The sequence below is a fragment of the Anolis sagrei genome, chromosome 4 (assembly GCF_037176765.1).
Source record: "Anolis sagrei isolate rAnoSag1 chromosome 4, rAnoSag1.mat, whole genome shotgun sequence".
NCBI classification, from domain to species: domain Eukaryota; kingdom Metazoa; phylum Chordata; class Lepidosauria; order Squamata; family Dactyloidae; genus Anolis; species Anolis sagrei.
The window spans coordinates 217,535,187-217,551,312 of record NC_090024.1 but is presented as its reverse complement, the minus strand read 5'-3'; the positions used below and the strand labels follow the sequence as shown (position 1 = coordinate 217,551,312).

The following is a 16,126-nucleotide window of genomic DNA, read 5'->3' as shown; positions in this document are numbered from 1 at the left end:
AGTATTTCCTTCCCATCAACACACATTTGCATTTATTTGCAGAAAAATCCATCTTGAGGAAAATTTGTTCTCCTCAAAAAGCTTACTTGGTTTACCATGCTGTAACATTTACTCTGGTCTTGATGATGACATGTTGCCACTTGATCCTAACTGTGTGCTCCTTGTGATCCATGATGAGAAAATCACTGCAATAAGCTGTGGCAGCATGGCAAATCCAGTGGGCAGTGGGAAAACCTGTCGCCCCGCATCACCTGCATCGGCGCTTTCCCCATCCCACGAGGAAAGCATCTCCACAGAGCTTATCTCTGTTCTTCTCAATGAGAACACAGGAAGCTTATTGTGTTCTCTGGGCAGTGTCCTAGAAGACTTGCAGTATGCTGGGAGGACAGAGTCCCACCTGAAGTGACTGTGCGTCACCTGATGGAATCTGACTGGCTCCATCCTCCTAGTGTCCTGCAAGCATCCTAGGATATTAAAATTGTCTAATGTGATGAGTTCCTAAGTCAGGGGAACTCCCAGTATGAGTAAAGCATCTTCAGTCTTGAGGTAAATATATGTGGCAACATTAAAAACATATTCAAGGATAACTGTGTATATTTCTTTGGAAGGACAGGCAAAAGTGGCGAACTGAGATTCTGGGTGTTTTTGTCTTATAACCTCCACCAGCCCATACCACCATAATCAACACTGAAGAATTTTGGGAGGAAAAGTACCAAAAACATCTGATAGGACCCACCACTGATGATCTTATTAGCTGGAGCATATGTTGCTACTACTTTAGAGAGATGCCAGAAAATGTAAGAGAAACTGATAACCTGTGGCTTTTCATATGGGCCCATATGTCCTATCCTCCCTAAAAGCTGGTCTTAATGACCTGAGAATGATGGTAATTCAAGTCCATTATCCTGAGGACAAAATGCTCTCCACCTCTATCAATAAGATCAAGTACGTTGGTTATCATACATAGGGTCTTCATATAATTACCAGTAGCTGCCAGGAATATGATTCATGGATTCTCTCCCCTTTTGGTGGCAATCCAAAGAGCCAGACACATCCAAGAAGTTCAAAACCTGTGTCCAAAGATATGCAACTGCTATGCAGGGGTGTACTAGCCCTGAATGTGGAAATTCAGTTTATCCCTCAGGGATATTGACAAACTGCATCCTCTACAAAACTGTCCCTTTAAAGCTTTCTTTGTGGATACCAAGACATCTTGTGTCAGGAAATTATAAAAATTAATTATGCATTGTTTGAAGAAGTACAGTCAAATATTGAAATTTGCAGATATGATTATTCACAGATTTGATTAAAATGCTATTCCTGGGAATTTCCAGGTTTTCCAGTATAATTCTATGGTCAGCTTCCAGAGATAGTTGTCCACAGAGTCATCCTGGAGGATGGACAGAGTCCCAAAAATTTACAGACTTTCTTCCACATGGGTTCTGTGCCCCTAGAATGTGGAGTACTGCCTTCGTTTATGTTCACACCCAAACTAGTATCCATCATTTTCATTGGCTTTTAGAACCAATGTTGAGAAAGAAAGGGGAGAAAGCTATGTTCCTCGCCCACATTCTTTACCTTGCATAGTTATTTTTTAAAAACAAAACAATCCATTTCATTCAATCATTGAGAGGTTGTGGGGGAGGGTAGAGAGTTGATAATGGGGAACTAAATCATATTTATAATCCCTCTTCCTTAATGATTAGAACATGTGCTTGAAACCTCATTCAGCATACTCAAGCATCACAATACACAAACACATATCCTGGCCCATTTTTCTCCATCAGCTTTGAAACTAGACTCTTTCTAGGCCCTGTCAAGTTACTGCTAGCCTGTACAACTCTCTGTCAAACAGACATCTTATAAGGCAAGTCAGGAGATTATTTCTTCGACAAATCTCCTCTCTCTGGAAGTCCTAAACAACAATATGTCACAGCACTAAGGATAATCTTCAGAATGAATGTCCAGTCTCTTTGGCAACAGATGAAAATCAATAATAAATCATGGCACAGTAATAAGCCAGAACAGAAATAATGCCAAGCATCAGCATTTTGGGGGAACAGTGAAAGAGTATTTCAGCATGTTCATGGACAGTGGAAGAGCATTTAGTTTAAGTGAATTGCAGAATATTTGTCCAAGACAATGTGTGTAACTACTATGTAGAAAGGAACTGAAGGGAGGGAAAGGTCATATGGCTGCATAATTTCCTATCTGTTAGACTCTGATCTTGCAGTCCTGTCACTTGATACTTGCCAAACCTGAAGGAAGCTACTAATGTCTTCCCCTCCCAGTAGGGAACAGGCATAATTAGAAAGTGCTTATAATGGAGAAGCTATCGTGTTTTACTGCTTTGGAGGGATGTGATCAAGAAACATAGTATCCCAGGCTTTTGGAACCAAATGTTCACGATGGATGAATGGATTAGTCACAGTGTGCATGTCCAGGTGAGACACTGGAAGTCCAGATGCGTACGGTCAACAGGAATTCTATACTGGCTCAAAGTCAGATGTTGCCTCACCAACATTTCTGGAACTGGTCACTGAAAATGGATGGAGTCCATGTCAGTTGAGAGAATGCATCTTTCTAGCAACTTGCTTGCTAAAATGCCAGAACACACCAAGTTCCCAACCATCACTCCATTCAATGGACTGGGAGGATATTTCTGGTGAGATCATCATCTCTCTGGTAAACTTCACTTAAAATCTCAGACTCTTGACTTGGGTAATTCTCAGAGTCCTCTGGCTCCTTCTTGCCACTGTTTCGCACAGCAGCCTCAAGGGCCTTCTGCCTGCGGTAGAAGTGAGAGAACTTGTTGAAGATGATAGTGATAGGAAGTGCCACCACCAAAATCCCACCGAGGATACAACCAGAAGCTGCCAGCTTGCCAGCAACAGTCACTGGCACAACATCTCCATAGCCTACAGTTGTCATGCTAACTGTCCCCCACCACCAGCAGGCTGGGATGGTGTCAAAGCCAACATGTTCCTCCTTTTCTGCAGTGTAGGCCACTCCAGAGAAGACAGACACCCCAACAGCCAAGTACAGCAGAAGAATCCCCACTTCTCTGTAGCTGTGCTGAAAAGGAAAACAGAGAAAATATCATGGATGTGGCCATAAAGCCTCAAAATAAATAACCAATAGATATTTCATGTGAAGAAAAGTGGCAGTTCCATCTTAGTTTCTTCTTCTTTTCTACTCCATTGAGCAGAGCTTCAAATAGTTATTTGTTAGAATTATAATTCATGGCTAAACTTTGATAGGGGAAAGTTCAGAGTTGGGAAACATAACTGTTTCCCAACTGCATGTATCTACTACTTTTGGACACATTTCAAATTAAATCTTACATTTATTAACACAAAAAGCTGCCTTATGCAAGTGAGAAAACTGGGCCACCTAGCTGAGTATTGCAAACACCAATACTCCCCAATGGGAGTTGCAGTCCAAATGAATTGGGTTACAACTCCCATTAACTCCGACTAGTGTGGATAGTGATTGCAACTGCTATTCAACACATCTAGGGAAAGCTGGTCTGCACTAGCTGACAGGTGCACTGTAGGAATCCTATCCTTTTCCTCCCAGTCCTACCTGGAAGTGCACCTAGGGTCTTTCTTATTTAAGCACATGCTTGAATGAGGAAGCAACACCCCTTGCTCCAATGTGGAAATAGAAAAGGACACAGAAGTGGTGTGTGCTTCTTGTGCTCACCAATTCCCCCTTTGTGGTAGTTTTTCCCACCTGTAACAAATGTTCAGGCACAAAGCCCGACCGCTCACTGGAGGGAAGGATATTAGAGGCAAAAATGAAGCATTTTGGCCACATAATGAGAAGACAGGAAAGCTTAGAGAAGACAATTATGCTGGGGAAAATGGAAGGAAAAAGGAAGAGGGGCTGACCAAGAGCAAGATGGATGGATGGCATCCTTGAAGTGACTGGCTTGACCTTGAAGGAGCTGGGAGTGGTGATGGCCGACAGGGAGCTCTGGCGTGGGCTGGTTCATGAGGTCACAAAGAGTCGGAAATGACTGAATGAATGAACAACAACAACAAATGTGCACAGGTTTATTGCTCAGTTGGGCTAAAGAGTGCACCAACATGATCAAATCAGTGGACAGGGTAAGGGTTAACTTGCCCTCCTATCAATTTTGGGTTGCATAAATGTCTCCCCGTGTGACTCTCCACCCCTAGGCTAAGCCTCCACTGGTGCAAGTTTAGAAGTAATCACTTTCTGGGGCCTATGCAGAGTAAACCATTTATTAGCAGAATGATTACTAAGCAATTCTTGATGAGAACTTGATTTTATGCCACAGACATCCCTCTGCTTTCAGCCCTGAAGAGCTTATAAGACAGACATCCAGTCACATGAGTTCACATAAAACCCAATTTGCAACCTTTTCATATTTTACAGCTGCAACATTTGAAACTGCTTGCTACAGAGTTTTGTTTCATTTTGGATTTGGCTGCAGAATTGTACAGCTCAAAAACCAGCATAATAGAGTAATAGAACCAGACTTCTCTCCTCCTGCTTAATTGTGGGGTGGGGGTGGCAATCTGTATTGCAGAAAAGCCTGTGGATGATTTCTGTTTTCATTCAGACTGTCTGCAGAATTATGCCTCACAGACTATAATTCTACAGGTGGCAATCTGGCTGAAATCTGAAATCCTATCCTAATTTATCATGAAGTGTATCCCTAAAGATTGTGAACCTAACTTCTGAAAGCATATGTATAGGATTGTACAATGACCCTTGATGAGTTCCACGGGACTCATATAACCAAGTTGCATATAGGGTTGCAGTCTTGGGTCAGATGCTAACCTCCACTCACCATCTCATTATTTGCTTGTCTATGGTTCCAGGCGCCTTTCCAGATCAATACATTACTTAGCAGCTTTCAGAACAGGATTAAAAAAGCTCTGCTGGCAATTACCCATCTGACTAACGGGAATGAGTCTCAAGCATCAGACAGTTATCTACCCTTGATACTTCTCCAACACCCATTTCTGAATGTAAAGAATATTCACATGCTCCTAAATAAGAAAGGGAGTTTCAATGTACAATGTGATTATTTTTGCTCCTGTATGGGAGTGAAAAGACTAGTAGTTTTCCATGTTTCTTGAAATTTGGTCAAAAAAGTTACACTTCATGCACAAAACATTTGTGCACACACAAAAAATTATTATCGCAACATGCTGCCCCTGAGTTTTTTCAAAAACTGTTCCCAAATGCAATCGCCAAATGTTGTGCAAAAACTTCTATGATTTCACCATGTTTCTGTGAAATTTTTCATTCACACAAAAGATTGACATCCCTACCCACAATGTGATTTCTGTGAAAGGCGAAGATGAGGGACCAACAGTAAGCTGCCTGGCACTTCCAAGCTGCTTTTTAGGAGCAAGCTGCTGTTTGATACCAGATTGGCACTGCTGCCAGCCATACGCTGGGACAGACCTCTGTTTGCATTCAGCCAAAACACACTTTGGTCTAGTGTCTGCAACAGTTTGGCAGGGATAAGATTGATTTCCTAGTGGCAAATAAATATCTGTCACTCTCCTTCTTTTCATGGATTGTAAAGTAGATACTTAGAAAATAAAGAGGAAGAGGGCCACATATTGCTTAAAGCCATCTGCTGCATGGGTGACGCCAATGCTATCATGAGAAAGACCAAGGAGCTTGCCAGTGCAAGTATCTTGAGGACAATGGGCCAAGATTATTTTGTAGCAGAGAGATACAAAGTTCTGTAAAAGGAGAAACCGTGTCTGTAAAAAATGAACAAACAAAAAGCTATAACAAAACACATGTTCTGAGCAGAATGTAGCAATTCTACCATGGGGGACCTTATCAAAGGCCTTTTAGGTAAGGTCTTAGAAAAAATCCCCAATATAGTCTTACAAAGAAGAAAGAAAATCTGATCTACATGATGCCATTGTTATATGGATTGGGAATTAATTGATTGGTTGAACCCAAAGGGTGCTTGCCAATCGTTCCTCTTCATCCTGGAGAGAGGTGACCAGAGGGGTCCCATAGGAGTCTGTTCTGGGCCCAGTGTTATTTAACATCTTTATCAATGACTTGGATGATGGAGTAGAGGGCATACTTATGAAATTTGCAGATGGCACCAAATTAGAGGTGGTAGTTCATTTCCCAGAGGACAGAATCAGAATCTAAAGTGCCCTTAACAGATTAGAGAACTGAGCCAAAACTACAAAATGAATTTCCACAGGGAGAAATGGAAGGTTATTCAAGAAAAAATTAAATGCAGAAATAGGACAAACTTCCTGATGATAAAAACTGTTCAACAGTAGAACTCACTGCCTCGGAGTGTGGTGGAGGCGCCCCTTTGGAGGTCTTCCTAAACAGAGGCTGGATGGCCACCTGCTGAAAGTGCTTTGATTGTGTGTTCCTGCATAGTATGGAGCTGGACTGAATGGCCCTTGCAGTCTCTTCTAAATCTATGATTCTGTGATGATGACAGCCCTAAGGGTGTCCAACGAACATATCCAACGCTGATTCTTAGGGCAGGGAGTCGAGATGTTTCTAGTTCTGGGACCAAAAAGGATACAGTAATAGTAACCTTCTCCAGAGTAGGGAAGATGATTTGGTGGTGTACCTTCAATTTTCCCTTCTATTTTCCCTTCTATTTTCCCTTCATTCTTACAAAACCAGTGTAAGAATGAGAGCCACTTCTAAAGTATGTGTTTGAGACACGAGAACAGGTAGCACTGAGCTGTGAAGGCAAATGGAGTTCCAATCCTGGTGAACCAATCCTACAGGATCCTCAATTTCAGTACACACTTGCAGTGCCATCTTTTGAATATGTGTGGACATCCTCTCTGACTTTAATAAAAAATACAATATTCATGAACTATTAAAACTGCTAACTGCACAGTATTTAATGTATTATTTCACAAATGTTTGTCACCAACCTAGAAGGCATGGTAGATAGGAGAACAGATGAGAAACAGACTGAGAAAGGCAGTTGTAACCATAATGAGAACTATGTCAGGGATTTCCCAGGTTGCAATGCACACTATAAGCTGTCAGGCCAAACTGGCTCTTTATTCAGAAACACAATTGAGAAATACATGCAATTGCATGTGATATATGTAAACAGATCCTTGTTCAAGCTGGTTAAAAGCTTGGTCCGACAGAGCTTATCCCTAAGTAAGGACAGATCTTGGAAAATTACCTTTTTTGGAATCCCCCAACTAGCATGGCCATCACTCAGTGACAGAGCAAGTGTTTTGAATATAGAAAGCTCCAGGCTTAGTACCCAAGATCTCAAGATAGGGTGGGAACCCCATCTGAAACTGTGAAGTGCCACTGACAGTAAATGTAAACAATACAGTGAAATAATGCAATGACTCTGTATAAGGCAGCTTCCAATGCTCTTGTAAGTACAAATAATGGCAGATTTAAAATGCTTCCCAGGAACTAGAACCATTGTTTCTGTCTGTCTTCACAGTCTCCAAGTTGTACATTAAAAAATATATATGAATTTCTAACATATTTGTGTATAGCAAATCTAGATCAAGTTACTTTTTTGGGCCACATTTCTCAGAATTTGGGACTCCACAATGACCATGTAGCTGTTCAAAACGTAATATTTTCCAAGCAGTGGTATAGTCTTTTTAGTTTGGCAAGTTCTTTGAAAACCCCCCTACAAAGATGCTCAATTGATAATTCTGCTCAGTAGCTGCTCCATGGCACATCAAAGGATCTAGAACAAACTGGCTGTCGGCATGACCTATGCCACTGTTGAAAGATGACAAGTTGATCCATCAATGTCATAGGCACATGTTTTGCTTGGACATGTCAGAAATGCGGAGGGGGATGAAATCCCCCGCCATCACCAAGTGACAGAAATCGTGGGAAGGACCAAAAAAGATGGTTATTTATAGGCAGAGCATGACTGACAGATAAGCCCAGACAATAGCATAGTGACAATAAAGACATGAAACAAAGTTGTCAAATAGAAAGAGATAGATACAAATTACGCAGCAGTACAACCCCCCAGCCATAAATGTGGACCAGTCCCAAATGCAATTTTTAAAATAATCCAGGCATGATTATATACTGAGAAAAGAATGGTCATGGATCAGAGCTTAGAAAAGTATTTTGGATAAACATCCCAGAATCCCCCTCCTTAGTAGCATGGTCATGCTGGCTCAAGGATTCTGGGAACTGTCATCCAAAAATGTAGGAAGAATGCTACAAAAAAGATGCCATAAGGAAAAGGGAGCAGACTAGTTTTCTGTTGCCCTGTAGACTAGGACTTGGAGCAATAGGTTCAAATTATAGGAAAGGAGATTCCACCTGAACATTAGGAATAACTTCCTGAATGTAATTGCTGTTCAACAGTGGAACTCACTGCCACTGAGTATGGTGGAAGTTCCTTATTTATTTATTTATTTATTTACTGGCTGTATTTGTATACCGCCCCTCTCAACCTGCAGGTGACTCAGGGCGGCTTTTAAGGTTTTTAAACCTGGATGGCCATTTGTCGGGAGTACTTTGTGCTTTTACTGCATGGCAGGTGGTTGGACTGGATGGTCCATGTGGTCTCTTCCAACTCTATGATTCTAAGAAAGAGAAAACTTGATAGCGACCAGAGATTAGAAAAGTTATTTTTGAGGGGATGAAATTCCTCAGGCTGGGGGGTTCTAGAAGCTGTCAGCAAAAATAGTAACTTTCCCAAGCTTTTAAAGTGACTAGTAATCCTAGAGCTATCAATGGGGAGATGGGATGGTGCACACCAAGCAACAACTAGACAAAGATGTCAGAGTGCAGCTTACACTTGCAAATAATGGCTCCCAAGCTCCTGGATCAATAACACATTTTCATCTTTTTATAGCAGCCATTACTTTTACTTTCAGCTTCTCACACCACTGACTCCATAAGAGTGGAGAGGGAGCAATAAAACAAAGCATGCTTACAACAGAAAGAACGAAATAAAAATGCAATTCCAAACATGGGTGTTTTGAAGTCCTCCTCCACCACCTGCTTCCCAGTCTTCATTGTTGCCATGTGTCTTCAAATAATTTCTGACTTTTGGCAACCCTATCACAGTGTTTTATTGATTGTTTGATCCCAGTAACCAATGAAGGAAGTGTTGTTGTGGCCTTTCAAGCCATTTCCAACTCACAACAACTTTAAGGTAAATCTATCATGGTGTTTTCCTGGCAAGACTTGATCAGAGGGGGTTGCCTTCTCTCTCCTTTGAGGCTGATCTGCCCAAGGTCCTCAGTGCATTAATAATAAACAGGATTGGTACCATTTCATGTCGTGCACAGGCATTTCTATATTTGGTTTTGCCATACTTTTCAATTGGTGTCAAAAAGGTACAGATCCTTGAAAAATCAAAGGAAGCCCTTCAAAGTGGCTGCCATCAGATTCTCATGGGAAAGTACAGAGTAAAGAGTGTATTTCCTTTTCATTGGCTCATTTTACATATACTGTTAGCCCTCCATTGCCTTGGATACTGTATTCAAGGATTCAACTATCCATAATTAGACTTTGGGGGGGGGGATCAAAAAAGCAAACCTCGATTTAACAATTTTATACAAAATGTACTATGCTATTATATATAATGAGATTTGAGTATCCATGAATTTTGGTATCCACGGACATCCTGGAACCAAACTCCAGTAGATGCCAAAACCCTACGGTACTGCTCTTCCCTGGATTCCAACTGTACATTTTCTGCTTTCTCCTCTCTTTTTTCACCTTGTGACTTCACCAAACCTCCTTCTCTTTTTCTGCAGCTGCACCTCTCTCCCTTCCTTGCCTCTTTCTACGCTTTCACCAGTTTCCTCACCCTTGCAACTTCTACTTCAATACATGTATCTACCCTCTCTTGTCCCATCTTAGGCCACTATTCCTACCTTGGACTGTGTACATACCAATGACACCACTCACCTTCCTTAACTCCTTTTCCCTCCCATGCCTCAGCTTTCTGCATTCCACCACTTGTATGTGTTAGCTTCCCTTCCCACTTTCCTTCCAGTTTTTGATGCCATTTTCCCTTATCTTTCACATTGCACCTATTTGTTGTACTCCCCCCTCCCCAGTTCTATTATTTTTCTCTCTCTTGCCGCTGTGGTTTGGCCTCCAAACCTCTCTTCCTTCCTCCATTTCACTTGATGTGTGCCTGCTCACATGCTAAAGAAACAAGTGCTTTAAAAAAAACAGAGGGAAGGAAAGCAAATATGTAAAGCTAGAGGGGTTGCCTTCTGAAAGGCAAGGATCAGCAGAAGGGGAAAATAAAATAAGGAAGTGGAAAGTAGGAGCAAAGAAGAGGGGAGAATTAAAGAGAGATGGAGAGAATGTGGCTGGGAAAGGATAAAACCCAGAATGGAATGGATAGATTTGATGCCAAAAACACTGGGATATATTGCAAATGCTTGAGGACAATATTTTAGAACAGAAACATTTAAAATATTGTGCTCTCATTAACCCCCATAATCCCTGAAACAGAATGAAATGATCTGAAATGACCTAACTTCTGAGCAGGACATACCCACCAAAATCATGAGTTGTAACAACAACAACAACAACAACAACAACAACAACAACAACAATTGTATTTGTATCCTGTCCTATCTCCCCGTGGGCACTCACAACCAGTTGGGAATGCATTAAGGCACAAAATATTTGCAGTTTCGTTGTCCCTGTTATCTTCTCAAAATTCCGTTAAGTATTAAACTTGCCAAATCCTTACTTATGGAAAGGGTATCATTAACTTTTAAGGAGAGATTTCTAAGACTTCAGGCCTTGTTTCACTAAAAAGTAGTCAGAAGATACCTCCTTTTTTACTTTAGAAAAGAGCTTGTCATTACCTGATGAGTGGCATGTCAGGGACTTTGATGTTTAAATTCAATTTTAATTGTATTTATTATATTTTAACCTAAATCCTCACAATATGATTTAATTTTTAATTTTTGTGTTCACTTTGTTTTAAACTGTGACCAAAGTGTGTGATTGTTAGCTGCCTTGAGTTCCCACAGAGAGAAAGATAAAGTAAATAAATAAATAAAATATGCTTCTCATAGAAAGAATGTAGCTATACAGTAACACAGATTTTATATTAGTGCTTGTCCAATTTTACTAGCATCCACATGACAACTAAAAAGAATTTTGGGAACATATTGCTGTTGCCATCGGGGCTGTTTGCAAAAAGGCGTACTGAGATGGAGACCAGGCCTAAAAGAATCAGATTACTAATATAATAATTAAAGAATCATAGCATTGGAAAAGACCACAAAAGCCATCCAATCCAAATTCTTTCTGTCATGAAGGAATACTCAATCAAAGCACTTCTAACAGATGGTTATCCAGCCAAACTGTCTTATCCTTCTAGAGAAAGGAAAAGGAAGATGCACTCCATTTGGGAGTACACCACATCACACACACTCACAGCCCACTCCACACCAAAGGAATATTGCTGAGCTGCAAACCCCATCAACCTTAACCAGTAGTCATCCTGTCAGAGATTGATGGGATTCACAGCCTGGCAACATCTGGAAGGCTACAGGCTGCCCACCCTTTTGTTATATTAATGGATGAGACTCTCTACTCCATTATTACCTTGCATTAAAAAATCCAAAGGAGACAAGATTCAAGTTAATGGCATGCTGTTGCATTGCATGGCTGTCTCATGCTCCACTGGTTCTGCACTTTCCAAAGCTTGCCTTCCTTTCAGGTCTTTTTAAAAAGCACATTTCCTAACAAACACCCTGTCAGACATCCTACACATTAAGAAGTGCCAAACATAAGTCCTATTTTGCTCTTTGTTTGAATCCTGTGTCAGCATCTCTCTAGAAGTCAGCAGTTCTGACCTATGGAAGAGCCATGATTCACTTCTGAATCTGCCTTAGTTCAGTAAGAAAAGTTGTCTAATCAAACTATTCATTTCCACTGTTTTATCAGACTTATTTTCTTAAAAGTAATACTTCTGAAACTATTTTTTCTAGACTTACACAAATACTCAAATGTTTTTAAAAGCTTTAATTGTGGATTGTTGTAGGTTTTTCAAGCTATATGGCCATGTTCTAGAAGCATTCTCTCCTGACGTTTTGCATGCATCTATGGCACCTCACAACCTCTGAGGATGCCTGCCATAGATGCAGGCGAAATGTCAGGAGAGAATGCTTCGGCCATATAGTCCGAAAAACCTACAACAACCCAGTGATTACTCTACACTGGATTTTCATTCAACCTTTAAATGAGCTAGCCAATGTCCTGAACTCATTCTAGGGACAGAGTTGAGCACATTGTATAGCTTCTTTAAAATTCAAATGAAAAACTGGAGCAGATTCATACCTGCCATCACCAACTAATGCCTAACATGCCTAATTCACACCAACATTTTTCAGCTGCTCATCTGTCAGTTTCCCAACTGTACATTCTCTATCTGTGCAAAATCTAAATCCTACCAACCAATCTACTCATTCACTAGTAGACACCACTGCTGGCTTATCCCCTTCCCTTTGTTGAGACTTCAGACTTTACGAGTCATGGAGCATTTCCATTGTTGGTCCAAGGAAAAGGGGCTGTTTTTTAAAAGGAGTATTTATGTTAATGTTAATGTACATAGTATTTTTTAAAAAAAATTACAAGAAAGCAGATGGAACAGACAAGCTCCTCTTCTACTTTGTCAGTTTCACCTTCAACCAATGAGAGCATGAAGAAAATGCATGAGGGACAGGGCATGCAGGGAGATACCACAGATGGTGTTGCTATTTGTTGACAAGTTGTGGTAATCCTATGAATAAAAAACCTCTAAGGTCAATTGCCATCAATTGCCTTGCTTAGGTCTTGCAAACTGGGGCTGTGATTTCCTTGATTGAATCAATCCAACCCTAATGTGGTCTCACTCTTTTCCTACTGCTTCCACTTTAACAAGAATTAGCATTTTTTCCAATAAGCCATGTCATCTCATGATATGCCCAAACTATGATCGCCTCAATTTAGTCATCTTTACTTCTAGTGAAAGTTTAGGCATGATTTCCTCTATGACATATTCACTTTTTAGCAGTCTCCAGTATCCATAAAACTCTCCCCCAGCATATTTCCAATGAGTTGATTTTCTTCTTGTCAGCTTTCTTCATTAACCAATCTGCCAATAACAACACCAAAAACCAGACTGCCAAACTATGTGAGAGTAATACTAGTGAGTTCATAATTCAAAGCATCGTGGCTCAAAAGCTTATGTCAGTGTCTTTAAAAATTATAAAACATTCAATGATACATGACAACTGGAATGAAATGGGGGGATACAGCAATATAGGACAAATGTTAAATAGAGTCTTGAGAATGAAAAGCCAAAGTGGTTCTAGATGGGAAAAATCTGTAAGTTGGCATGTCCTCTTGTGTATTAGAATACATGGACATTACAAAAAAGTTAATCTCCTCCTCCTCCTCCTCATCCTCCTTTTTTGTGCGCTTTTGACATAACTCAAACATTAGCCAAAGCTGTGTTAGCTCAGTGACAAGATTTCTATATAGAATAGAGCAGGGGAATCTATGGCTCTCCACTGATTCTGCAAATCCCATCATCCCCTCCCCTGGACTACTGATGAGAGATTCAGTCTAACCACATGCAGTTGGTAACCATATTACCCAGTTGAGAATTACCAGAGGTATGTTTGCGAGAATCCTTAATATTAGCTACAACATCCCCCTACGTTGTCTGGTTTATACCAACACCACAGTCTTTATGAATTATTTCTCCAATAGAGCTGTAAGTTCGCCCAGTGGGAGGCAAATTACGGTGAGCACTTCTCTCTAAAATTTGCACACATGGCACATTAAAAGTCTAAATCCGAAGCAGCAGAGGCAGCAAGCAGATGTTCTCAAGTGAGATTCTGCCTTCATCAAATTTTCAGCGCTATGCTGAAAGCATCTTATGTGGATGGCAGACAGAAGTTGCTCCCTGGTACAACCAGGGCTCAAGACATTCCTGAGTTATTTCCTTCCACCACTCCATACTTTTATCCATGCATTAGATGCTTATAGACAGATCCAGGGAATACCTTCTGCATCCATCCATCACAATCTTCATGGTGTGGTAAATTCACTTAAATACCCTTCACAATCCTTTGTTCATTGCTTGGAAGGACCCCTGTCTTTGTGCCCTGGCAAATTCAACCACATTGCATGCAGATTATGCATCTTTGTGAGGCTCATTTCTCCCTATAAATACCAGGTTTTTTAAGAACAAGAAGAGCAGTGCAGGCTTAAGTCCACAAATATCCTTTGCACTACAGATTTCCTTTCAGTGTTCATGATTAGGATGCTGTCCATAGTGCTTTTTCCTTTCTCAAAAATCTATATTATCTTTTAGAAACCTAAGCCTAAATGTAAATTGTAAATCTGTGAGGGGCAGATGAATTTTTAATAGAATTTAGCTTCAAGAGAGTAGCACTGTAGGTACCCCTGAAGGGCTCCATCTGTGAATCATCACAGGGCTACGCAAGAAACAGAAGTCCATCCTATGTATACACTGCAGTTAAATCAGCCCTCAGATTTCCTACCAAGGTAAATGGGATTCTGTGGCAAGAAATGGATTCTACAATTTGCTTCAGGCAACAGTTCTATACATTGTGGCCGAACATATATTGTGTAGCCTGGATCCTAATTATATGGTCCCTGAAGTCCACACCAATTCCCCCAAGCTCCCCAAATTAAAAAGTGATATAATTTGGGAGCAATTTTTGCCCTACAAATCATGCAGAAAGCTACTCAAGTATGTGCAAATACATAAAAGTAACCCCATTCCCCTAAAACTCCACAGGACCCTGCATTACCCCCATATGCCTCTTTTTTCTTGACAGTCTCTCTCAAAATGGAGAAAAGTGGTGATGCCACTTTATCTCACCATTTTGAGAAGAACTTCAGAAGAAAATAGATTTAGGTTTCCTCCTCTTGTTGTTGTTGTTGTTGTTGTTGTTGTGTGTATGTGGATTGTATGTGTGAGGGAACTGGCAAATAGCCCTGCACGGTGGACCAGATATTTACCCAGCAATAAATCCAATTTGACATAATGGGACTTACTTCTGAGTAAGCAAGAATAGGATTGCACCACTGACTCTGCAAAATAACTCTTTGGAGATTAAACTAACATGAAAGCAATTAATTCACAACCCTTCTCAGAGACCAGTAGAGGCTGGAATTCTCTGTTGCTACTGCATAACTTTATGCATGCTTGGCTAAGTAAACAGAGGCACTAATGTTAGTGAATTGTGAAGATGTGTAAAAGGACATCAGCAAAGGCTCCTTGATGTACATTGGACTCTACAAATGAGCACTGGCTTTCCTAGTCCATTTCTGGTAAGCATTAATCTCATTGTGCTTTGGTTTTTATGCACAATGGTCATTTTGCTGGTTCCTATATGCAATAACATCGCAGTAGTGCCTTACTGAATACAACCACTGAGAAATTGTTTTATTCCTCTTCCCACAGATGCAAGCCTAATAATGCAAGTTCTGTCTGTAATTATTTATTCTTTTCTTTCAGGGAACTCTTTCCTTGAGAACCAGCACTTTTGTGGAGTGGAGTGCGACTCACCAGCATTCCTTACCATTCGTCTTGTGGGCTGATGGTAGTCCTAGCCCAGTAACATATGGTAGTCTAAACTTTGTCCACACATCTGCTCAAAAGATAAAGGCCAAAGTAGGAAAATGGAGTGGCAAGGATACATGTATGCTATCATATTGGTAGGAACAAAGTACATCGCCGCATTATCAGAGAGAGATATCTACTTTGTGCAGGAGGTTGGAATTCCAACTATTTGGAGTTTTACATCTCTGCATTAGAATAATCAAAATTCAAAAGCACAAAATGAATAAATAACTGTCACTAAACAAAGCCAGGCTGAATTTTTAAAGGGTACACTTAGATATAATTACCTTTATTTTACTTTCCAGCAACCACAAAAAGTAACTTTTTGGTACATTTTAAGTTACTTATCGTTAGTTTTCTACAGCGGCTGACCAATGACCTTGCTTTTGCTTAGTTCTGTGTTTGCAGTTCAAAAATAACTTTTCCAAGCTCTGTTCCTAGCTTCCGCTTCAACCTGGATTTCCAGATTGAACACACGAACATGCCAAACCTGAGATATACAAGAAAATG

General features: G+C 40.5%; 1 protein-coding gene across 5 annotated transcripts in view; it reads right to left on the bottom strand.

Annotated features, from left to right (window-relative positions):
* Positions 1-16,126, bottom strand: part of KCNS1 (potassium voltage-gated channel modifier subfamily S member 1) — a 56,926-nt gene that overhangs the window by 25,156 nt on the left and 15,644 nt on the right. For 4 of the 5 annotated variants that reach the window (XM_060772202.2, XM_060772200.2, XM_060772201.2 and 1 more), the window contains one exon: positions 5-3,075. The exons of the other annotated variant lie outside the window; for it this stretch is intronic. In XM_060772202.2, the coding sequence (XP_060628185.1) occupies positions 2,641-3,075 (435 nt within the window). In that variant the 3' untranslated portion in view covers positions 5-2,640. Of the gene's footprint in view, positions 1-4; positions 3,076-16,126 lie in introns of those variants that run through there. 5 annotated transcript variants of the gene reach the window in all.